Source organism: Amphiura filiformis, chromosome 12 (genome assembly GCF_039555335.1).
Source record: "Amphiura filiformis chromosome 12, Afil_fr2py, whole genome shotgun sequence".
Lineage (NCBI taxonomy): Eukaryota > Metazoa > Echinodermata > Ophiuroidea > Amphilepidida > Amphiuridae > Amphiura > Amphiura filiformis.
The window spans coordinates 27,744,977-27,769,583 of record NC_092639.1 but is presented as its reverse complement, the minus strand read 5'-3'; the positions used below and the strand labels follow the sequence as shown (position 1 = coordinate 27,769,583).

At 37.4% G+C, this 24,607-nt stretch overlaps 1 protein-coding gene across 1 annotated transcript; it reads left to right on the top strand.

Moving 5' to 3' along the window:
* The first annotated feature begins 168 nt into the window (after positions 1-168).
* LOC140166741 (uncharacterized) lies at positions 169-23,616 on the top strand. The gene is given in 15 exon segments (XM_072190237.1): positions 169-440; positions 11,869-12,001; positions 12,300-12,356; positions 12,358-12,392; positions 12,394-12,469; positions 12,621-12,829; positions 13,763-13,919; positions 14,660-14,827; positions 15,575-15,689; positions 16,407-16,516; positions 17,283-17,593; positions 18,983-19,644; positions 20,184-20,426; positions 20,984-21,801; positions 21,804-23,616. Coding segments are annotated over 15 exon segments (4,458 nt in total). The 5' UTR covers positions 169-360; the 3' UTR covers positions 23,088-23,616.
* Positions 23,617-24,607: the final 991 nt, after the last annotated feature.

The window sequence follows — 24,607 nt, the reverse complement described above, 5'->3', positions numbered from 1 at the left end:
GCAACAATTAAACAATTTTATTATTATATTAGTAAAGATTGGGTTTGATTTTTTCACCATTCACAATCATATCATGAAAAATTCTGGTCATTACATTTTTAACGGTGACTCATCTTTGGTGTCCGAAATCGCTCACTGTAAATTGTTGACGTCACTTTGCGCTTGCGCAAAAGGCATTTTTCAGTCCGCCATGTTCAGTGTAACACGACGGTGGAAGAGTGATGATTGCGCTGAAAATCGCAGTATTTTTCCTTTTAATGGATGCAAGAAAGTGGGGGAATACGACATCTTTAATCTAAATACTTTAGAGAACACAACAGAGCTGGTTTTGCCCGTCGACTTTGCGTGTATTTTCTGAAAATGGCTCTTGAAAGCCTGTTTGAAACACCCCCACCTCTCGTGAACGAAAACAATGAATCTCAGAAGGCTGAAACACTAAGGTCAAGTAACATGTCTTAGCTTCAACATCTTTTCCTTGATATAAATATTTCGCTAAGTGTCAGTGGTTATTTTAATATTTTTTGGAAAAATCAACGTACATTGTAGCTATAGGAAGTGATCCGAGGAAGGTAAGAAACGGCTAAAAATAGACCAGGGCGGATGCCGCGCATTGATATGCAAATTTGATGCATATTCATTACCTTCCCCTTATATGGAGGATGACGTCATTCATGGCGGATGGTTCATACCATTTTTTGCATGGGTAATTCCAGGCTGTGCAGCTGTTTCCCAGTGATGCTGTCCTGCATGATCAGTGTTGTATGTCAATGGTTAGCTGTCTTACTCCTTTACTGTTGTCCAGCTGTACATCCCTCTGAACCAAAATGCAGTACAAGTCCTTTATCCTACTGGGTTATATTTGTTTTGGTATTGATTATATAGATTATTGATCTCCTACTATATAGGCTCATTGAATTTTGGTTGATGATACTCACATTTTAGGGAAAGGGAAAAAGTGAAATTCACATTCTAGAATTTTCAACATGCTAACCTGAACTTTTGAGGATATTGCAGTTCGCCTTTTTCAAATTTTGGGTGTTATTCCACTTTCAAAAGTTTCCCTTCGATCAAATTCAGAATTGTTTTTTTTAGATTTGTCAATGAATTTATCAATTTAAAGGCAAGTTTTCAAAATCATGCAACCAGTAAATAACTTGAGTTGGAATTCCTTTGGATTGGAGCACATTTTTCAAAAAGTTTTCAATTTTTTTTTTCTCATCTATCATATCCATTTTGAAAATTGAAACTACTAAGTATAAATTCAACTTATTTATTTGAACCACTATATCTATGTTGAGTAAACAAATTGATGGTTCAACAATTTGAACAAGTGAAGCAAGTTGAATTTCACATTAGTTTAGGAAGAAATTACAAGACAGACCTAGGAACAGAATCCTCTCTGTTTTTAAAAGTAAAGTTTGAAATGATATCCCTTAAAATTTTGAACTTTTTTTTGAATGAATTGTGGTACTAGTACTTAATGAAGTTGACCTTAGACCTGAAAATTTCTCAAAAATGTTAGGATCATTGTTTAAAATAATGCTAGTAAATTCTCTGTTGAACTTGAATGTTAGGGGGTGATTGTGTGTGTGTGGGGGTACTCAGTACAGATGATCATATGGTATATCATTGACCCTTTTTCTAGGCCCATTTTGGTATATATGAATGGGTCATTTTTTTGGGAAAATTGCCCAATTTTGCCTCGCTGTAGGCAAAATATTTTAAATTTCTAAAGAATTGTGGGCAAAAGTTATAAAAATTAAGACAATTTGTGTTAAATTTGACAGGAAATTTAAAATTTTGGTATATTTTCAGCAGCACATCCCTAGCCAAACCAATGTTGAGTACCCCCACCCGGGTGTGAGTGTCCAAATTCTGGATACTGAGAGGATTGTGTGAGTGATAATTTGAATGGCAATATAATGTATTGACACTGTACTAATGCATATTTTTCCCCAGCAGGTATATGGCTCCAGAACAAGTCCCTTCTCAAGTACAAACAAACATAAAACTATTCCCTGTTTTGAACCCTATGTAAATAATGCTACATTCCTCCCTAAAAACAAATCAAAGAAAGACATAAGAACAAGAAAGAAAGAAACCAATACAATCCTACATTCCAAACAGATCCAGACTTAATCCATTTTGAGGGGGAAAGGGAGGAAGACCCACTAAAGATAATTTCCAAACAGTGAGGGGAAAGACAACCCATTAAAAAAAGAAGAGTCCTAGAAATGCTATTTTGTTGATTTCTAGCATATTGCCAAGTCTGCGGACAAAAAGAACATAAGATATTGCTCCAAGTCCTTTTGTGGGAAATTTGGCTTACCTTCCAACATGTCCATAATGGAATCAAAAGTTTCAGATCCCCTTCCCAAGAATGAACAATGGCAGGAACTGATTGTGGTGAAAGATGGGGGAGCTTAAGCAGTCAAATTCACATTGAATTAATGTCTAGGCATCTAAACAAAATTAATATTCAGGCAGGAGAATTTCCAGTTGGAACACTGGATCCAGACTTGTGATGTAAAATTCCTGCAGTTTAATTCATTTTCAGATCACTTGTCAAATTAATTTTTTCATGTTTTTCCAGACTTTTTAAAAATTATTATTTATCCATTTTTTTCCATTTTTTTTTTATGTATTTATTATTTTATTTATTTGTCTCACATTGGTTTTTTTTTTTTTTCTTTTTTTTTTAATATTTTTTTTTTTTTTTTGGGGGGGTAATGCAAAATTGGCATTGCTAACAGAAGTAGTCCTCATTTGACACATTTTTGGAAACAATGAGGTTCTATTTACTTTTAAGGCTCTGAGGGGTAGAATAGGGCCTACTTCAGATTTGTTCTTTTAATATCATGAATATCGAGAACCAAACAATCAATTTTATGTGGCCTTTTGGGGGGGTCCTTTTTGAGTACATATGAGACATAATGATATTTTATCAATTAAACAAAACTTGGCTTGCCTTTAACCCATGTTTGTTTCCTTTGTTTTTGCCTTGGAATAATGGAATACTGATTGAAAGTGTGGAGATTGTTTCTAAAACATTTTACCCAAAACAAATATTTATAGTTAATTATTTTCCCAGACCCCCCCCCCCCCCAACACACAGGTGTTTTTTAACGGAATTTTAGTTGACACATGGTATGCAAAGATGCATGATGCAATTGATCTGAAGTAGCTTTTATTTTATTATTTTTTTTGGGGGAGTAATTTGTAGCATGCTTGGGGGGTCATTTAACTTAAAATGGCTCAAATGCTAAATTACTGAAATTTTGTTTAAATACATGCCACCAGTACAATTGACCAGTACACATCTTTGACATTTGGGCCAAGAAAATGTCTAGTTTGAGAATTGCAGTAAAGCTCTATACATGTAGTTTTTTGTGTCAAAATGTTTTGGATTTGATTAGGCCCTTCGCACTTGATTATTAGTTTCCTGTTAAAGATTTTGAAAAAGGGACGAGGTGACTTTTAATTATTAATTACCTTTTATTTTCTTTATTTTGTTTGAACTATTACAAGCAACTATTGACTCGTTTTGACTAGAGTGGGCATTTAATTATTTCACAACAATATTTGATTTTATAAATAAGTGAAGGTAGAGTTGTAGCCTACTCTTTGTTCATTCATCATTACCGGTATTGTTGATATTATTAAAGTCAGAAAGTGGAAAGTGAAAGTTATTTTAAAGGAGAAAATTAGAAATAAAAATAAAATAATTAATTATTTTGAGATTTTCAATTTTGGACGTGGGCGGTAAACAGGAAACTAATAATCAAGTGCGAAGGGCCTTATGTCTATAATTTTCTGCATGTCTACATGATCGCTTTGTTACCGAAGTAAACGCAGCAAAAAAACTTGAGTTCAGTTCAGTTGACATTTGAGTGTCACCCCCCCCCCCCATGATTTGACTTGCTAAGTCAACCCCCATCAAAAAAGTTCAGTGGTTAAAATGTGCTTTCAGAAAACTTGTTTTGTTGAGAATGGGTACTTAGTTAAAATAGTTTATATTGGGGAAAAGTGTTGGGTTTTTTTGGAGGGGGGGGGGTCAAAGTAATGTTTCCTATAAAAAGAGGTCAGACCCAGAGAAGATCTTACCATTCCCAGAATCCTTTGCAACATGATATGACCCTTTCAAATGATTTCACATCTTAACTTTACCCAAGGGGGGTAAATTCATTAACACTTCTAAAGGGGAAACAGGAATATGATTGGCATGACAAAAATTTTGGTGAAACAGCCCAGAATGGGCCAATTTGATTTTAGGGGTTGGGGCAGGGGCCCTGCAACACCATATTGCCCCCCCCCTGGTTTTGCTCTGCAGATTAATGGCATCATTCTCCTCCATGTTGACATCCACCTATTTATTTTCACACATATTGCATTTGATCGTGTTGCATATTGAATTAAAGGAGTATTTTGTGATCTAGCATCCTCTTTTTATGACATTTTTCAGTACATATCCACGAAAAAAGCATATTCCCAAAATTTCAATTGATTCTGATTTGCTTATGCGAGTTATGCATGATTATGTGTATTACACTGCTCCATAGACAATACGTTGTAATTTCGTTCTGGTGCACCAGAACGAAATTCAAATTTCATGAGATCTTTGCCAAACGAATTAATCTGCCAGAAAGCTTTTGGACATAATCATTATGTAGCCAGAGTATTGCAGTGATATAAAAATCTCAACTTTTTTTGAGAAAAGTGGGGGGATGAGGCTGTGGATCACGAAATGCCCTTTTAATTTCTAAGTATTGGAATGCACAGTGGAAAAACCCTCTTGACCCGTTCTTCTGACAGGACCTACCTGTCACACAAAACATGAGCAATGTTGTCTAATTGTCTATAAAACGGATGTTGCAGCTTGAGGAGACTTTATTTTTTCGATGTATGAAAAAGCGGAGTGGATTAATTGATTTTGACTGAAACTGTTTGTAAAACATTCAGAAAATTTTCAAAATTATGTTTGCAAAATTATTTCAAATTTTTCTGTGATGGTTTAGGGTCATTTTGCATGTTTCAGGTTCTGAAAAAATGATGAAAAATCTCTGACCGACCAACCCTATTTTGCAACAGCACCGGATTTACCTTTAGCTCATTTATTACATTATTAGCATGACAACATGATTGGCCCCTCCCTCTGTTATACCCCTTGAATGAAATTTAAGTTTTTTTTCAAGAATTCTTGCTTCAAGTTGCTTTTAAGTATCCTCAAATGACAACTGGGTCACACACATTTGTGCAAAAAAAATGCAATTTTAATGCTAAAATGGGGAAAAATAGGACAATTGTGGCCAAAAACAGGGCCAAATGAAGAATTTCCTAATAAAAAACCAATGTGTAATGAAAAGCCAAAAGAACAATTTACTGATGTAGTCTTGTAACACAGTAGTACATGTATAGCAATGATTGCTCGTAATCGTAACATAATTCTGTTGAATGAGAGTTCATATCGCTGTACTCAAGTCTAGCACTTCAACCAGCTTGCCAATATTGGTTTCAGGAGCCATACATGTAAGATTTGATATTAAGGAGTGAATCTCCGGTAGTGAACTTTGCTTTAGGACAAGACTTGATGCAGTCTAGATAAATTCTACATAGTGTTTCTAGAAGCTAAATGACCTTCCGGATTATGAAATGTCCATGTACCTGGTACAAGCATGTATGAACATGAAGGCATATAGTGCCCTATAAACTGCAAACAACATGTACATGTCTGGGTACATGTACAATGCAATATGCAGCCGAAATATTATAACATTGAATATTTTGGTTTATGTAGCATAATTTATAATTGTCAGCATGAACACTTAAAAATCACAAGTCGATTGAGAACAAAATCCTGAAAGTAATATGTTAAAACAGTTAAAATTAATCAATTTCCTGTTTGTGAAAATTAGATTGTGGTTCTTGAATTTGAATTTTGAAATCAGATGTTTGAAAATGAAAGTGAAATGAAATGAAACTTTTGTGCTTTCCAGGTCAACTTGGGAGTGAAAATAAATTTTAATTGCATTTTTGTTGGTGCATTAAATATTAAATGTGACACAATCTGGTCCATGGGGGCCGAAGGAGGCATTTTTGAAAATTAAGTTACTATAATTATTACATTATACATGCAATAGGCTATCATTTACTGAAAACACCAAAGGCCTAGCATACTTGGTTTTAAAGTTATGAAGTTTTTTGATGTCTATTTTCTTATGTATTTTATTGTTTTTTAATCCATATTTTTACCTTTATCTCAGTTTCAAATTTGCCACCTTTGGCCCCCATGGACCAGACTGTTTCACAAATGTGTAAGGGGGAGAGGGGGTATTTTTTGGCAAACCACAAGAGAGCAGGGTGGTTGCTGTCCACCCATCATTTTAGACGTGCAGTTTGCTCCCAGGGACAGCCTACAGGCAAAAGTAATGCAGGCCTGTGACCAGGCCCGTCGCGCAGGGGGGTGCGGCCGAACCCCCCAAATGTGCAGAAGTATACAAAAAGTCCCAAAATATGACAATTTGCGAGCGTAGCGATAAAAAAAATTAGGCATGAATTAATTGTGAACACAAAAGATGGCCAGACTAATATTTTATACATGTGATCAAGTAAAATCAGTCTGATGGGTATATAATCAGTTTTCTACATGATTGCATCAATCATTTGTAAAGCTACATTTTGCAGCAAAGATACGGTGTTTCCAAAACAATGGACAACAAAAGAAATTATTTCCTTTGTTTGACTGATTTTGCTTGATCAAATCACATTTATATCAAGGCTATAGCAATTTAGCTCTTTGAACTGTCTCATAGGTCTAGATGTTTTCAGTGTCACATTTTGGACAGGCAGTTTTGGTGAAAATGACAGGCAATGTGATCCTAGCTAAAGACTGTGTATTAAAGAGACTGTATAAAAGCAAAGTTGGGTAGCTAAAAGGGGCAGTGGCTTAATCTGGGGGGGGGAGGCAGCCCCTGTGAGAAGTTTTGCCCCTGTCCTGTGGGATGCTGGTCACCCTGACATTTTACTTTTTTGCCCATTTTTGATTATTTTCATAAAACTTGGGCCCTCCTTGAAAGTCAACTTACCTCCTCGCCTTGCCCCCTCTGAAAAAGTCCTGGCTACAACACAACTAAAAAGGGGCAAGCAATTTTTTTGGGCATCTTTTTTTTAATACATATATTTACACCTAAAAACCCAGAAATGAATCCAAAATTCCTGCTGTACTTGAATCATATGATTAATCAATTTAAGGTTTTAAATTTGGACAACATCAGGTATATGTAAAGAGGTGGGAGGGGGGAATTTTGGCTTTTTGAATGAGGTGACATTTAGCATTTTCAAAGGGGAATTGAATTTTGGCAGACCATACAAAAATGTACATTTTAAAAATCCCCCAACCCACAGTGGCGTAGCGTCATAGCCTAGGGGCACAGGGGCATGTGTCCCCCCCAATCGATTACAAAATTTAGAAAATCCCATAAGAAAATTGCCAAATGATGGCTTGTGCCCCATCAGACCCGGCCCCCCCCCATATGATAACCCACGCTACGCCACTACCGCCTCACCAATTGCACATAATTAATAGTACTGTGAACTAGCCCGCCTCAAGTGAGTGATGTATGGGAATATTTGTGTGTGGGAATATTCTTGCATCATTCACTTGGGTAAGGGACCGTTCACAAACACTTGTTAGGGGGGTCTGATGCAAAAAATGTCATAGTGGAAATATTTCAGGGCCCCTCTTTTCAGATCTCAAAAATTTATGGGTCAACCCCATAGAAAAGCATATAAACTCAATTTTCCCAGGAAAATTTGTGGTCAATAAGAGGGTCAAAACTTTTAAGGCCCCCCCCCCCCATTTTGCATCAGGCCCCCTAATAAGTGTAAATGGTCCCTAAACATGATTGGTTATCAGATGGTTTCAAGGGCTAAAATTCTTCATTCCATATGGCATGATTACAATTTATACAAAAGTAAATTAGATTTGGCATTATAGGCATGCTGCCAGGATAGAAATTTAGATAACAAGATCTTGTCTTGTATAAAAAATTACACAGCAAAATTAATTACATAATTTACAAATATTATTTTGTTCCTGGATAATGAAATATATAAAAAATATTACACCAATTTTTCTGTCAAAATTAAAACTTGCAGCTGCAGCAGTCTTGAGAAAATGGCTGCAGTAGACAATACTGTAATTTTAACATTTGACTTGCTCAAAGCTAAAATACTAAGCAGTAGTTCAAAATCAGTCAAGTGCAAAAAATAAACTCGCAAAAATTGCAACTTTTACAGTGCATGTATAACTATTTTCAATTTTTCATAGTGCTGGAAACCATAAAATATACAACAGACTGTTCTGCTATAATATCATTGTGTCACAGACTATCTGGGATGATGATGTCATAGCATAGGGGTAGTGCAATATTTATGTGTACCCTGTGGTTGTGAATTATGGGGGGAGCAAAGATTTTTTGGCAGCTCAAAATATTACATCCTCAAAAGTGGAGGCAAACGTTTAGTAAGCACGTTCAAATATGCAAATTTTGTGCTCTGCGCTCGCATTATATGATAGCACATATTATAGGTTGTAAATTTGTGTTCCCCATGGGTTGGGGGGGGGGGACAAAGATTTTTTGCCACATCAAAGGCAGTGTTGCCAGTCTAAAGGAAATGTACTGATATCAGGAAATTTTACGCGGATGATCCTGTACAAATGTATGGGCAAAGTACATTTTCAGGAATATTTTTGCCATTTCAGGATTTTTTGACAACACTGACTGGCATCTCTGCAAAGGGAAAGGTGGGGGGGGGGGACTTATTTTTGGCAGACCATTTTGTGATTCACCATGTGGGGTACACATAGGCCTACATTGTAAATATTGCACAGCCCCTAATACTGCCTCTTTCTCATGCCCCCTTGTCCATCAAAAATGATTTGGATCACCATTGGTGCCTGGATGCAAGCTCGTCACTCAACATGAACATGATGGATATACATGTATATTTTAAAGGGAGCAGTTTTTACAGGTGCCTGATCAATCACTGATGTCATCGATTTAATACTGCTTGGATGAGGTGAAACACTTCTGAAGTCTTGTCCTGCATGTCATTTCAAGTTGCAATCTGTGTACATCACCAGCAGGGACTTAGGCAGGATTTGAAGGTTTGGGTGTGTAAATTCAAAAAACTGGGTGTGTAAATTTAAGATTTGTGTACAAAGTATAGGCAATGTGGTCAAAAACTGAGTGTGTATTTACAAATTTGGGTGTGTAAACACTCCCTACAGGGCTGTCTGACAAAGCCCTTGATCACGTACCAGTAAACTATTATAATATCACAGTGACTCAATTCTACATGATGCCAATTATAATTATTTAGTTATAAATGATAATATGATATACTAATTCTTAGAAAAAGCTTATTTGTATAAAGCTAAATACTCTACAAAACTAGAATGAGATCTAAGTAAACGTTGTGCTTGTGTGTGTGGTGGTGGTGGGGGGGGGTTAGGAGTGTAAAATATCAATGAAATAATAGAAACAACAAATTTTTTGGGGAAAAATCTGATACCTGAAATAAATTGTTATTTATTTTGTAGCTTTCTTAGATAACTACTACCTAAAACTAAAGCAAGATGATATATGATATCAATGAATAATACAAACAGGATATCTCAAGCAATCACAACATTATGCCTTATTAGAAAATTCATTTATCAAGCACGAATCAATATCATGTGGTTTTATTTTAAACTCATATTGACCATAAAAACAAATTAATACTCTCAACACACGTTATTCAAAATTCCCAAGCGCCGAAATTGTCCAGTGTAATGACGTCCCAGTAATAAAATGAAGGCTGACAACAATTGAGCACAAATAACCATGACATCATTGCACTAGACAATTTCGGACTTTCGGTGTAGTGGCGGGAATTTTAAATATCGCGTGTTGAGAGCCGGCTATTTTTATTTGTTTTTATGGTCAGTAATTAATAAAACCATGTGATTTGTGCTTGATAAAATTTTATTTTTCTAAAATTATAAGGCATAATGTTGTGATTGCTGGAGACATCCTTTAAAAATTTTTGAAAAGTTCTATTTTTCTACATCTTGGTTTGCAACAGATTAATATTTCAGATTAAAAAAATATAATATAAATCTGGACAGTCGACACAATTATAAAAAAAAAGCACCTATCACTGGTTCACCAACAGGAAACAAGCAATTTTTATTAACCTTTACACGTGGCAATAAATTAAAATTTGTTATTGCCGCTGTAATAGTAAATAAAATGCATGTATTTTTATTGAAATCAAATTATTAGCCAGCTTGCTAATTTAATTTCAAACAAATGTCAAGTGTTCATACATTGTAAAGGACCAGTATGGTGCGTGTTGAATATTATATATCCTAAAATGAAGTTTATATTGTTGATGTGATTATTCCATGAAAAAAATTTTGATGGTATGATCGGCCAGTGGCGGCAGTGGTTATTCTGCTTTAAAATTTTGTTGATTTTAAGGGTAATTTTCCCAACTCCTAAAGAAGAAAACTATAATTATCTATCTTGGCATGGGTTGGGAAATACCAGTATTTATTGGTAAATAAATACATATTTATTGGTACCCGTAATTAAAATACCACAAAGGAATTTTGGGGTAATTTTTGTGGGAAATAGGAAATACTCATAAACTTGCATAAAAGCTTATTACATTTTAAATGTCTAAGAACTCTAAACCATAAATAGATGCTTAGAAAAACTAAAATAGAATGATACCTGGAAAAAAGTTTTCAAAATATGCCATGATCCAGCTTAATCCCACTTTGGGTTTGATAATCATAACACCCAGAGAAGATTTCTTACCCTTCCCAGAATCCTTTGCAACATGATGCATCGCTTCATTTCATCAATTAGTACTCACATTTGTACAGGTTCCCTTTGTTTTCAGTTTTGATAATAGACTGACTTTGAAACATGGGTTGATAGTCAAGAAATAATTTCAAATAAACATATTTTGCAAGATCTGCACGTGCTTTGTTCATTGAGGTATATTTCGTCACTATTGGTCGACCCATGTTACACTAAATAGCAAATCAAGAAAATTGAAATGGGAGAAATGCATTATGGGAAGTGTAAGATATCTTCTGTCTAATACTAATAGATAAATTGTTCCCAACAGCTCACACACTACACATACTGTTCTGGGGGGACAAAGACAAAGATTTGTTTGCACATCAAAGGGCAAATTGTACAGATTTAGTAATTTGCTGCTGAAATATAGTTTAATTACGGTGTACGGAACAATGTAAGATCTTTGTTATTAGTAGAGCTGTGCTATATGGCAATTTATTGATTGGCTCTCAACCATATGTTTACTTAGTGATAAATATTTATATTAAGGAAAAAGGCAAGGTTTTTTTTTTAATGTGGCAATAAAAGAAAATATTTCACACATTTTATTTTATCCTTTAGGCGATGAAAAAAAACCCTATTCTGTGCGGCTGACTGACGCAGAATTTCTGTTTTCAGAATTAGTTTTTGTTAATTAATCTGCTGTAATCAGCAGTTTTTTGGCTAAAAGTGGATTGAATTTGACGGAAATTGCATTATGCATGTAAAATTAGCTGTTTGGGGCAAAAAGTGGATCTAGTTTGACTGAGGGAAAAGTAAGCAATGTTGCAAAAATTACCATTTTTTTTACAAATTTGGGTGATTATTAGAGTCAATTTACCAAAAATAAACAGCCCGACCGATGACCCTACTTGAAACACATTGTTTTTTTTCATCGCCCGAAAGGAAAATATTTCATGCTTTACTGGTTCACCTGTATAACAAAATGCATGCTTTTGTTTTCTACCAACAGGGATTCTGAAGAGGAAGGGGAGATTCTTGAAGACGGTGAGCTACCAGAGAGTGATGGAGAAGGGGGCGGAGACGGAGAGGTGGAAGTGATCGAAGAGGTCATAGCAGATGGAGGTAGTGATGGGCAGCAAGAGGTATGTTTAAATCTCAGTTTAAAAAAAGTAATTGTCTCTCCACTCAGACTAAGTAAAAGTTGGTAATATAATGCATGCCTTATTCATTTGGATTAACCTGTCTTTAATTAATGGAGGGGTTTATTAACTCTATACTGAACAGTAGTACTACATGGTATATTGTGATCAGATCCAAAATCTTTTAACCTTTTCCCAACGCTCCAATATAATATGTATTGTATTACCATGATTACAGTATACTTGATATGTGATCAAATAAATATAACTCAAGAAGTGCAATGTAAACACTTTTTTCAAGGCACCACAAAAAGAACATGATGATGAAGACGATTCAGAAGCGGAAGAGCGTCGAGGCTGATTTAAAGAAGAAAAGGAAACACTCACTTACACGGTCACAGTCATCGCAAATCACACTCTAGAAAAAGGAGGCGGCACCGGTCAGAGAGCGGGGAAGATGATCATGATAAGGTACGTAAGCAATTTTGAAATATAAATTTTTGAATTCGGTATTGTCTGTAATAAACTCCCTGGGGCATGCAATCTTCGAACGGGTGCATTTATTAGAAGCATATTTTCAGTGAACCAAAAGTGAGTAATATTTCTGATATTTTCTCTGTAGGTTGCTTCAACAGAAGCAGGCTCTGATCAGTACAGCCAAGACTTCCTGGATCGCAGCTACCCACCAAAGCGAAAACACAAGAAAAAGGTTGACGATGATTACGATTCGGCAGAGGACAACGACTTCAACTCATCTCAAAGACGAAGAGGATTCCAGTCTCCTTTGGATGACAGATGGGATGAAGAAGAAATTCAAGAGATGGGGGAAGGGTAAGGGAGAAAAACTGAATGTGTCTTTTGTTCAGGGCTCAAAGAATAAGAGGCAATTTGGCTCCATATTTTCTAAAATAGCTCTTGTAAAATGACCAATACTCCGTAGACTGGCAAATTATTCTGAAGAATTAGTATTAAAAATAAAAGAATTATTAAGTATAAATAGAATATAAATTCTTTGAGGCCTGTTCCATAAATGAATGTTGTAACATTGACACATAGTTAATTAATGTCATGGACTAATAGTTCCTAAAGATTAGTTCTTCTCTGGGAAGATTTGTTGTAATGTAACAGTGAGCTTGGGCAAATGTTACAGGAAACTCAGTAGACTGGCGAATTATTCTGAGGAATTATTATAAAAAAAATAGAAATTATAAAATAGCTGCCAGGCATAAATATATAAATTCTTCGAGGCCTGTTCCATCAATGAATGTTGTAACATTGACACATAATTAATGTCATGGACTAGTAGTTGTTTAAGATTAGTTCCTCTATGGGAAGGTTTGTTGTAATGTAACAGGGCTTGGGCAAAATGTTCCAGAAATTCTCAGTACAGGGTTTTGTTGCCAAGGACTATTAAATTCTATGTGAGTGAGAAGTGGAATTGTAAATGCAAAAATAATGAGATTATTTTAATTTGCCTTAGTAGTTTGTATTCAAAAGATGCAGTAGCTGAAAAGCAGTGATGGCACCAGGATTTTTTTTTTGGGGGGGCATGGGGAAAGTGAATTTCAGGGTGGAAAAAATTGCCGCAAAAAGTGGAAATTTATGTAATTTTAAGGTTTTTGTCTCAAAACTAGGGGCAAGAACAATGTTTGGGGCAAATGCCCTCCCCCCCCATAGTGCTGCCACTGCTGAAAACTGATTTGAGTTGAAAATACAAATATTAAATTTAAACAATTAATTTATTTTCTTACAATCTCTTCCCAGGTATGACAACGAAGGTGACGAGTACTATCAAGGCAATCAAAACCAAGAATTCCACAGCCCGGTCAAACGAGGGGGTGGCAACCAGGGTCGAGGGGCTAACAACCAAGGATTCCACGGGGGGCCTGGAAGGGGAAGAGCACAAGGGCAACAAAATATGGTGAGTATTTTGTTTGGTTTCCAAGTTTGTGGTGGTTGCACCAGTGCCAGAAATTTGCTGCGAATCCAACATGGTATCGACAGGGGTAGCGCTAGAACTAAACACTCCAGTGTCCGCAGGGACCCCCGAACTTGCAGAAAATTAAAAAGTAGGGGGTCCGGAGTAGGGTTTGGTGAGTCCGAGTTGCACAAATGCAGCATAAATAGTATGTCTGCAATAGCGCTAGATTGAAAAACTGGGGGGTCTGCAGGGACCCCTGAACTTGCAGAAAATTTTTAAACAGGGGGTCCCAACTCTGTTTTGGTGGGTCCGGGACCCCAAAAAGCAACTTAGCGCTACCCTTGGGTATCAATTCCTGCACCTAGAAGCAAGAATCTAATTAGATTGTGTACATATATTAATCGAATCCAAAGATTCTTGGAAAATTCTGACCTTAAATGCACTCTTATATACCATGGAGAAATGGCAGTTGCAATTAACTTATTTTGAGGGTAATCAGGGAGCAGCTTGGCACACTGGTTAAGGTCTTTGCTATTGGTGTGAGAGGTCCTGGGTTCAATTCCTTTTTAGGATCAAAATATAAAAATCTGAATAAACTTGCCTTAAGAAGATCAGTCTTTCCTTTCGTAGCACTAGATGGTAACTGTGAGACACTGAATTGGATATGGCATGGTTTTAAATTTGTGCCAAATTTATTACAACATTTCTTTTTCAACTGTTGTCTCTCTTTTCACCCACAGGGAAGGGGTATGAACACAGACGGGTTTGGTCGTGGCAGAGGACGGGGTAGAGGAAGAGGCAGAGGGGGAGGGATGATGGGAATGGAGGGACAAGGAGATATGGAGCAGCAGCAACAGCAACGAGTCAAACCACTCTGCAAGTTCTATATGGAAGGCCAGTGTCGGAAGGTATGCTTAAAGTCTTGTATACTGAAATAAGTCCATGAATATGGATGTCAAATCACTTGAGATAAGTTCCTGTAAAATTTGCAATCTCAGAGCACAAAATGTTGGGAAGAAACTGATTAGAGGGTGTAATGATAAAATGAATTTATTGTGACATTTTTGAAACTTTGTCCGCACTTGAATTTCTGCAATAATCTGTGATAGACTGTGAATCAATGCTCGTAAACAAATTTGGGTCAATCAAACCACTTGGCAAGGATTTTGTGAGAATCCACATTGGAATGAAATGATCATTGTCAACGGCTAAAATGTATAAACTAAAAAGTTAAAATGCAAAGTAAAATTGTAATATGGGCAAAGTGGTTATAAATTTTCTCAAAATTCTAAGAAACTAATTATTATGAGATACTGTGTGAAAGAGGAATGAACCTGCACAGGTACACCGTCACCAAGGTACCTGACTGGTACACACAGGGTACCAACATAGTAATGCTGCTACTGCACAGGACCCACCAGCAGTGGCACTGCAGTGGTACTACACTGATACTTGGCTGGTACTGCACAGTACCAGCCTGGTACCTTCGTGACGGTGTACCTGTGCAGGTGGCCCCAATAGGAATCTTGTTACCAAAAACTAGAGGGTGATAGCCCAATGCAGCATATCCAGCAATCTGATTGTTTTTGCACTATAAACACTTCAGCATTATATTGTAACACTAACTATTCGGTATATGTTTGTGTTATTTGCAGGGTACAGAATGTACTTTTCGCCATGACGGATCGGTTGCCATGAAGAAGATGGAGCAGTGTAAATTCTATGTGTCTGGTCACTGTGCCAAAGGAGATACCTGCCAATTCATGCACAGTATCCTTTATTGTTTTTGTATGATTTCAAACTTGGTCTGTTTTCATCAGAATATCACAGAAACTAGGGATGGGAGGTAATTACCTAACATTTACCTGTCAAACTGTTTAGATGACCTACTTTTTGTTAATAAAACATGTGCTTAATAAATTCCAGGTACCATTTTACATAATTGCTAATATTTGAGAAACATTTTATTGTTTATGTGATTTAATAAACATAATCTTGTGGCGGATGGTTAAGCATCTCATCGTATAATAGATATCTCACTTGAATTGCATCTGTATACCAGATTTGCATTTGTAATCTAACAAGGCCTGCAATCTTTGGCTCAGATTAGAATGTAGTAACTGAAGGCAGAAATTTGCCTGCAGACCCTATAGATTTGTCTGTTTGAAAATCACTATTAAGCATGTAATTGCGCTGGATCAGTGGTAGCACTAGGATTTTTCCAGAGGAGGGCAAAAATTTGCATTTTTCCCTAAAATAGTGTTTTTTCTGTGATTTGTTTATTCTGATGGGGGGGGGGGGGGAGCAAAACTCTCATTTTCCCCCCTTGGTGCCACCAATGCCCTGGATTGGCAGCTCTTTTAACTTGTTCTCTTGAAAGTTAGTATAAAGAAGTTTATGTTATTAAAAAAATATATACAAATATAAGTAAAAAGTAAGAAGCAAGAACCATACTACAAGTTTGCCTTTAACCAAACTGTCCATCAGATGACGTCCCTTGTAAGTACTTCCACACTGGTGCTGAATGCTATGCTGGAGACACCTGTCGATTCTCTCATGCACAGCTTACTGATGAGACAAGACCAATGCTTGATAAGGTAGGTTGATGTACACCGGGTATAGATAAATTAGGTCATTCTTGGCCGAGGTTGAACATACCTGTTGCATCTATGTAGTGTACTATAAAGCGTGTACGTGTAAAGCATGTGCATGGAATCTTCTGAACCACGCTATATACGTACGTGTGTTGATCGTGGAGCTACAAGTGTGCTGAGTGTTCGAGCTTGGTCAAGAATTACCCAATTTACTTCTAGTTTACTTACAGTTATAATCATGTGTGATGTTTTTAGTACAGTAATGAAATTTACAAATGTGGAAGAAAACACTGTCACCATTGTGCTGATTTGTGGCATTTTCAGTGACTGCAAGGGATACCTATCTGAACTAACTTGTGATCAGCTGAAAAGGTATACAAATGAGTTAGTGCCAAATTTGAATCCTGAGGCTGATACTCACACATACCCCCACACCCATATAATACGTAAATATAAAACTGAGGAAGGTATAAATTGTCTAAAGTAACAAGTTTTATTTGTAGTTGTCCAAGAGAGAGAATATTTATCAGCCTGGTATTTTGTAATTCTAAGTACATTAAAAATATATTAAAAAAAGGGGACATCCTGTCAGTCAGAAGCATTGTTAATCCGAACCCCCGTCAGTCCGATAACACGTTAGGGTTACGGGTTAACCCTAACGGCTTTCGGATTGATGGTGTTTTGGACTGACGGGGGAGACCCCCAAAAGAAACCCCACATTTTATTGAACATTAACAATATTCTTTTGCATGTTTTTGCCTTTGTGCAGGTGTTACGGAAAGACACAATGACATCCAAAGGTGGTCCGGCCCTTCTTCCAACGCCGAATGACAACAACGGGATGGGTGGTCCAAACAACATGGGTGGTCCAAATAATATGGGCGCTCCTAATAACATGAGTAATGCCAATCAGCAGCCGTTAGGGCCACCAGGACCAGTCCACTTCTATAATGCAGCACCTGCGGGTAACAGGCCTATCTCAATATTTGAACTAGGCGATGTGAAACCGGTTGGAGAACAGGGCCAAAAGATTCTAGAGAAAGAAAGAATAGAACAGGAGCAGCATGCTACGCAGGAAATGTAAGTGTTGTTAAGGGATCTGGAATGAGCGTTTGAAAGTATTTTTGTGGGACATGAGAGCACATCCGGGAGCACATCAGACATATCGATTGCATTCTGAATACGAAGAATGTCTTTCTGACAATATCAAATAATTTTCATTTTTTGAAATTCACGATATAATACAAATTTTATGACAAATTATTAAAATTTGATATTTTTCACATTTTTGATATATAACAGTCCTCAAACTAAGCTTTATAAATCTAATGACAGATTCTTAAAGTGTATGTAGCTGGGAGGAAAAGCCGACGATCAATTGAAAATCTTGACCTTTCATATTGAAGATGTGGATTTTTTTCCCAAAAAGACCTAATTTTGTGTTTTGGGGAAAAAATCCATATCTTCAATATGAAAAAGGTCAAAATTTTCAATTGATCGTTGGCTTTTCATCCCACCTACATACACTTTAAGTATAAATCATCAGATTTATAAAGTTTACTTCGAGTACTGCTAAATATCAAAAATATCAATTTTTAATCATTTGCCATAAAATGTGTATTACATTTCGAATTTCAAAAAATCAAAATTATTTGATATCAGAAGGACATTCTTCGTATTCAGAATGCAATTCGATATGTCTGATGTGCTCTAATGGTCCACAATAAATACTGTCCAAACGTTCATACCCAACCCCTTAAGCATCTTTCATCAGTTATATTTGTGAAACTAGAAAGAATAATAATCAATTTTCACTACCTATCAAACAAGTTTGTAAAATTAATGGGATATAAGACTTTGACTTTGGTCTATTTAAAAAAAAAAATTTGTGTTTCACATACAGCGCTATTCAATGACATAAGCTGATTTTACCCATTCATTAGCACATATATCACTACAGATCTATAATTGAATGATGCATCACATACTGATCTATTCAGAGCTTATTTACATTCGTAACCAATACATGCATCACATCAATACATATAAAGAAAAACATACCAAGGTGTGTAGCATAATATAATAGCGAAAGTTTAAAAAAATTTGTTTCACAAACATAGAGAGCTATAAGTTTAACGCCATATGAAACAATTTTACTTGAAAGATGAACATATGTCAATTTCACCAAAATAAAACTTTGAAATCTCTTCTATAAATAAAATACACTGTCAAGGAAATTCTATTAAGAAATAAAGTAAGTATGAAGCCAAATCCAATAACAGAATTTTCAATCATGATTTTCTCGAAAAGCGTTTTGCATCAAATAGAACAGACTGAACAGTATGTGATACGACAGACGAGATGACATGTACGTAAATAAAAAATGTTCCGTACAAAGTGGTTGATCTGTAATTAATATCAGTGTATTCTGTTTTGCTCACCATTATATGAATTTGTTTATTCATATAGGAATGTAATGCCAAACCAGCCCCAACCCCAATTCCAAGAGGTACCCCAGGAATACCAGCAGCAGCCACCCCAGAACTATCAGCAACAGCCACCTCAAATGTACCAACAACAAGGTCCTCAAGGTTACCAGGAGCCAACTCAAGAGGTGGAGGAAGAAGAAGAGGAGGAGGAGGAGGAAGAAGCGGGAGAGGATGATTTCCAAAAGCAGTTGAATCAAGAGATTGCTCGCCAAAGATGGGAAGCAATGCAGCGGCAGAAAGAGAAGAAAGAGCAAGAGGAGAGGGAGGCAGAAGAGCAGCAGCAACAACAACAACAACCCGAGCAAGATAACAAACAGCAGGAAGAGGAGGAACCTGATCAGTCACAGATGAAGCAGGATGAAGAACAGCAACTACAGCATGAGCAGGTGGAAGAACAGCAACTACAGCAAGAGCAGGAAGATGAACAACGACTGCAGCTTGAGCAGGAAGAAGAACAGCGACTGCAGCTTGAGCTGGAGGAACGAAAACAGCAACTGGAGCAAGAGCTGGAGGAAGAAGAGCAACAGCAGCAGAAACCTGGTGTAATTATGACAGATGGAGGATTGAGCCCTGAGATTGGAGGACTTAGTCCTGAGATGGATGCAGGGACTAGTGATACCAAAGAAGGAGATGGAAACAATGGTAAGACATTGGTTTGGTTTGGTTGTGAAACTCTATCTGGTGTTTTTTTTGGTCTTGATATATTAATATCTGGTATCTTCCATGGTCGAGTTTTGCCCTATAAACAGCTAGATCTAGATTAACCACCGTACTCTTGGTGCGTCATTCATAATTTTTTGAACACTCGGAAATACATTATTATAAGAGGGCATAAAATTTATTTTTTGGTTTGGAGAGGTACGTTTTATTTGAAGGATCTGAGGGGTAAATTACTACAAAAACATCTTTGAAATGATTCATTTTGCTTTAATAATCAACTTTATTTATCATCATAAAATCAAAGTTATACTTGAAAATTAGAAAATATGTACAACTCTAGAAAATGATGCAGGTGGGGACGAGAACTAATTTTTCTATTTTACACGGCCTAATGAAGATGTGAACCATGCATTATCCATTCAAAACAAATTGCACTGGATAACAAGAACAATGTTTTTGTGCTTTGTACCTTGAACAAATGGTTTATAACGCATAAAATGATACTTTCTTTCCCCTTGCAGAAACAAATGATTCCAATAAACCTCAAGCTGATAATGATCAACAGATGCCTGAAATTCAGTCTCCAACTACCACCCAGCCGCCAAAAATCAATGTACCACCAACTACCAAACTTCCAGCATCTGTACCAAGGAGGCAAAGGGCTTTACTGATGCGGATACAGAAGAAAGAGCAGCTGAAACAAAAGCAGGCAGAAGAAGAGGAATCCGCAGATTCATCAGACAAGGACAAGAAAACTAACATCTGTAAGTACAGTCATAGCTGTTTGGGGGCTAAAATAACACTAAAAGATGACTAAAAAAATGCAAGCGAAGCAAGGTAAAAAATTGCTATTTACAAATTTTGGTGATTTTTAGAGTCATTTGCTTCAATTTTTTTTTTAAAGTGTGCCTCCTGCTGTAGAACAGTTTTTCTTTAATTGTTTTTTCTTTTCGTATACCAACTTAGCCATTTTAAACCTACAGTGAGGGGTCAATATGTTTAATTAAAAAAAAAATGCTGACTCAAGATTTTGCAGAAAACGCATCATCAAGCTGAATGGTCTGGCACTGAGCTATTGTCCTGTGATACAGTTGGATTGACGTAACAGTTCCTCAGTGACTGTTCCGTGACAGCAATCCAACCTTGTCAGGGGTCAAAGCAAAGATGTTTTGTTAAGGGTAGTGACTTCAGTGGCCTGTCTCTATATATCTGAACCTGAATCTGGCCCACAGGGAAAATGGGTCTTGAATGAATGGATGTTCATACAGTAATGAATCTTCATCTATCATAAAATTTTATTCTCGTTTGTTTTTCTTTTCAGCACGAGAAAGTGAAAACTGGTACTCAAGTGACGAAGAGTGTGATGAGAACAATACAGACTCCTTGTCATCTTTAATAAAGACTGTTCGTAGCAACACAGATACTTCGATGACGGTAACCACGCAACAGCAACCTGCGTTATCGCAAGCCAACAGCACTCCTTCCTCTACCTCGCAGATTCTCCCAAATGCTCTTGCCAATCTCTTTGCCAACAGCTCCAACACGAGTGGAAATAATGCCACGCAAAATGCACTCAACAGTATCCTTGGTTTTGTACAGAGACAGACGTCACAGCCGGGAACACCCCAAGCTAGTGATCCTGTGTCCAATATGTTTACTGGACTGATGCAATCCTCACCGGGTGGTATGTCGCCCGGGGGCACAAACGGGTTTAGACTTCTTGAAGTTATGCATACACCAGGCAGAACTGATCCGAGAGATGGAAGAGAAAAGAAGGACAAGTCGCAACTGAGATTCAGAGTGCTACACTGGGGCAAGAATGAATATTCTGTCAAATATGAAGAAGACAGACCTACCCTGCCCCCTATTGAACTTACAACTCCAACCGAGATCAAGTTAGCACCGTTTTTCCCTCCCCCAGAAGAGACTAAGCCAGCCCCTGCTGATCCCAGACCTTCAAGACCAACTGATCCTAGAACTAAAAGACCACAGGATCCACGAATGCAAGCTGCTGGTGGTTTTCCACAGCAGGACATGAATCGGGATCCAAGATTCCAGAATCGCGATCCAAGATTAGCTGGGCAGCAAGGTGGAAGCCCAGGACCAGGGGAGACCAGATGGGAGATGGCAGTGGAGGAATGCAGAATCCCATGGGAGATGGTATGTTGCCCATACCTGGCCCACCTGTACAGCAAATGAATATGGGACCAATGAGGTTTCCAATGCCTCCTGGAGGACCTGGAGGACAGAGACCTCCAGGTCCTGGTATGGGATTCCATCCAAGAATGCCAATGCGTGGTATGCCACCCCGTGGAATGCCACCTCGAGGCATGCCACCTAGAGGTGGGCCAGGGTTTGGAGGTGGGCCGGGGTTTGGAGGGGGACCAGGTCCAGGCCCAGGATTTGGAGGTCCACGAGGCCCAAGACAGAGATTTGCAAGACCACCATTCGGGAGTCCGCCGCATAGAATGATGGGTCCAGGTCCAGGTGGCCCTGGTCCAGGTGGTCCGGGTCCAGGTGGTCCTGGGCCTCGGCATTCAATGAACAATCCTCGAATGCATATGGGTGGTAGCCCACGTATGGATGGACCCCCAGCTCCTTTTGGAATGCAAGATCAGAGAGGACCTCATCCTAATGCAAGATTTGGTGGTCCTATGCAGCAAATGCCAATGCAAGGACCACCAGAAAATATGATGATGAATAGACCAGCAGGGCCGCAGAACCAGAATATGAATCCTGTTGGGAACCAGCAAGCTCCTAATCAATCCCAAAGACTCAAAGATCCAAGATTAGCTAGACAACTCAGTCAATCCAAACTTTCTGATCCAAGAACTCAACCAAATCAAAAGGGTTCTGCCTCACCTCAACAGGGCTCTGCCTCACCCCAGCAGGGGGATGCCAAGAGCCCATTAGAAGCAGGCAGTGCGCCCCAATTTAGTGCAAATGTAAGAACTACTCAATCAGACCCTAGGTTGAGACCAAGAAATACTGATCCACGACTTGCCAAACAAGAAGCAGCCAGTGAGAAAAGTGCACAAAGCAAAGAAGGAAAGGTGGTGATTCACCGGACCCTTCTAACGAAAGAGACTCGCTCAAAAGGCCAGCAGACAAAAAAGTTGGTCTGTCAATGTATTCAATACCTAAGAAAGTCAAGAGAACTGAAGCAGTGGAGGCTGATTCAACGTCGTCTGATGATACCACCAACAGTAAAGCTGGAATCGAACATCGTCTTGTACCCAGCGCGCATCACAGATCGTTGCAGCAAACCACGTCGTTCAATCAAGGGCCTGCCAGGCCGAACCAAGGGTCACAACAAAATGTCACAAACACTAGAACAGAGCCATCGTCTCAGAATACCCCACCACAACTTGACAATGCGGATGATATTCCGGAAGAAATGGTACCAGCAGAAGATATTTCATTGAAGGATATGTTTAAAGTTAAAGATCCAACAGCATCACCATTTTGCTAATTTTACTAATTAAAGTCACTGTTAATGTTATGCAGTGTTTGCCTACATTTCCGACCAATTTAAAGGCTATTTGGTGTACCTACCCGAGGTTCGGAGAGTATTGGTTGAAAACTTTGTAACCTTGGCTTTTCTGTGTATGTAGCATACACAATAAGGACTGCTTGAGCTTCCTGAAATGCATCATTGCTGGATTACTGGCAGAAAGATATGTCCAATTATAGCTGCTTCACATAAATTGATTGCTTGGGTCACATAAAGGCTAACTGTATTAGCTGCCTCAAGCAGAAAAGCGTTAAAGGGGTGTATGAGGCATTTTCTGGAAACTAGAAAATGGTCTAAACAGATTAATTCACTAAGTAGGGCAAAGTACACTGACCAATATGCCTTTTGTTGTTTGAAGCAAATCGGACATACGGTTTTCATGATATATCAATTTATACTTTCTTCGTATCTAATTGCTTTTTTCAATAATCAATGTAATTAATGAGTTAAGATGACCGAAAAGGCTCGTTAATTATAATTTTTGCCAATATTTTGCTCAAAAATCAATGCATAAATGTTCAGGGAATTTTTATTTTGCATAGTTTTGCCTTGAAACTTGGTCAAAGTGTTTATATTATGTTCTAATGTATTATATAGTGAAGCGACCCTCTAATTTGCATAATTAATGAGCTAATTGCAAATTAGGGCGGCTGGCTAATTAATTATGTGTAAATTGTCTGGAAGTCATCAGGAACACTTTGACCAAGTGTGAAGCCAATATTCTGTTAAATGCATTGTTTTTAGCAAAATATTGGTAAAAATTATAAGTCATTAGCTTTATTGATTATTGATAAAAAATATTCAATACAAAGAAATTTAAAATGTTTGTATTATCAAAACCGTATGTCTGATTATCTTAAAATAAAAGGCATATTGATCAGTGTTTTTTATTCTACTCAATTAATCTGTCTAAAACATGAATAGAGCACTTCCATAATGCCTCAAATACCACCTTAACCACTTTTGTTTAGGTGTTAACCATTTTGTGCACCAGGCAGCTAATGGAGATGGCCTTTGACCTAATTTGTGGTCCATGCTCCTTAAGTATTATGGGCGCTTATTAAACTTGTAATGGAACACATTTTCCATGCTAACTATAAAATGTTGCAATTCACAGTTAGGCAAAAACAAAAGTTGTTTGATTGTCCTTATCCGACCGAAAACCAGTCTGGAAAATTAGTTGGTTTTTTTTACTCTTTTTTTTTTTTTCATTTAAAATGTTTGACATCCTGAAAAGTTTTTTAAACAGTTTCTTGACACTGCTAGGGACCGTCGATGGGAGGATTAAAAAAAAATATATATATTGGCCACTCAATATCAATAAAAAATTTCCTCCTGTCTACTACATTTGATGCTGGCATTGAAAGCCTTTCTCCTTGGAACACCAGCAGTACGATATCATCACATGACCTGAGATAATTGACAATTATT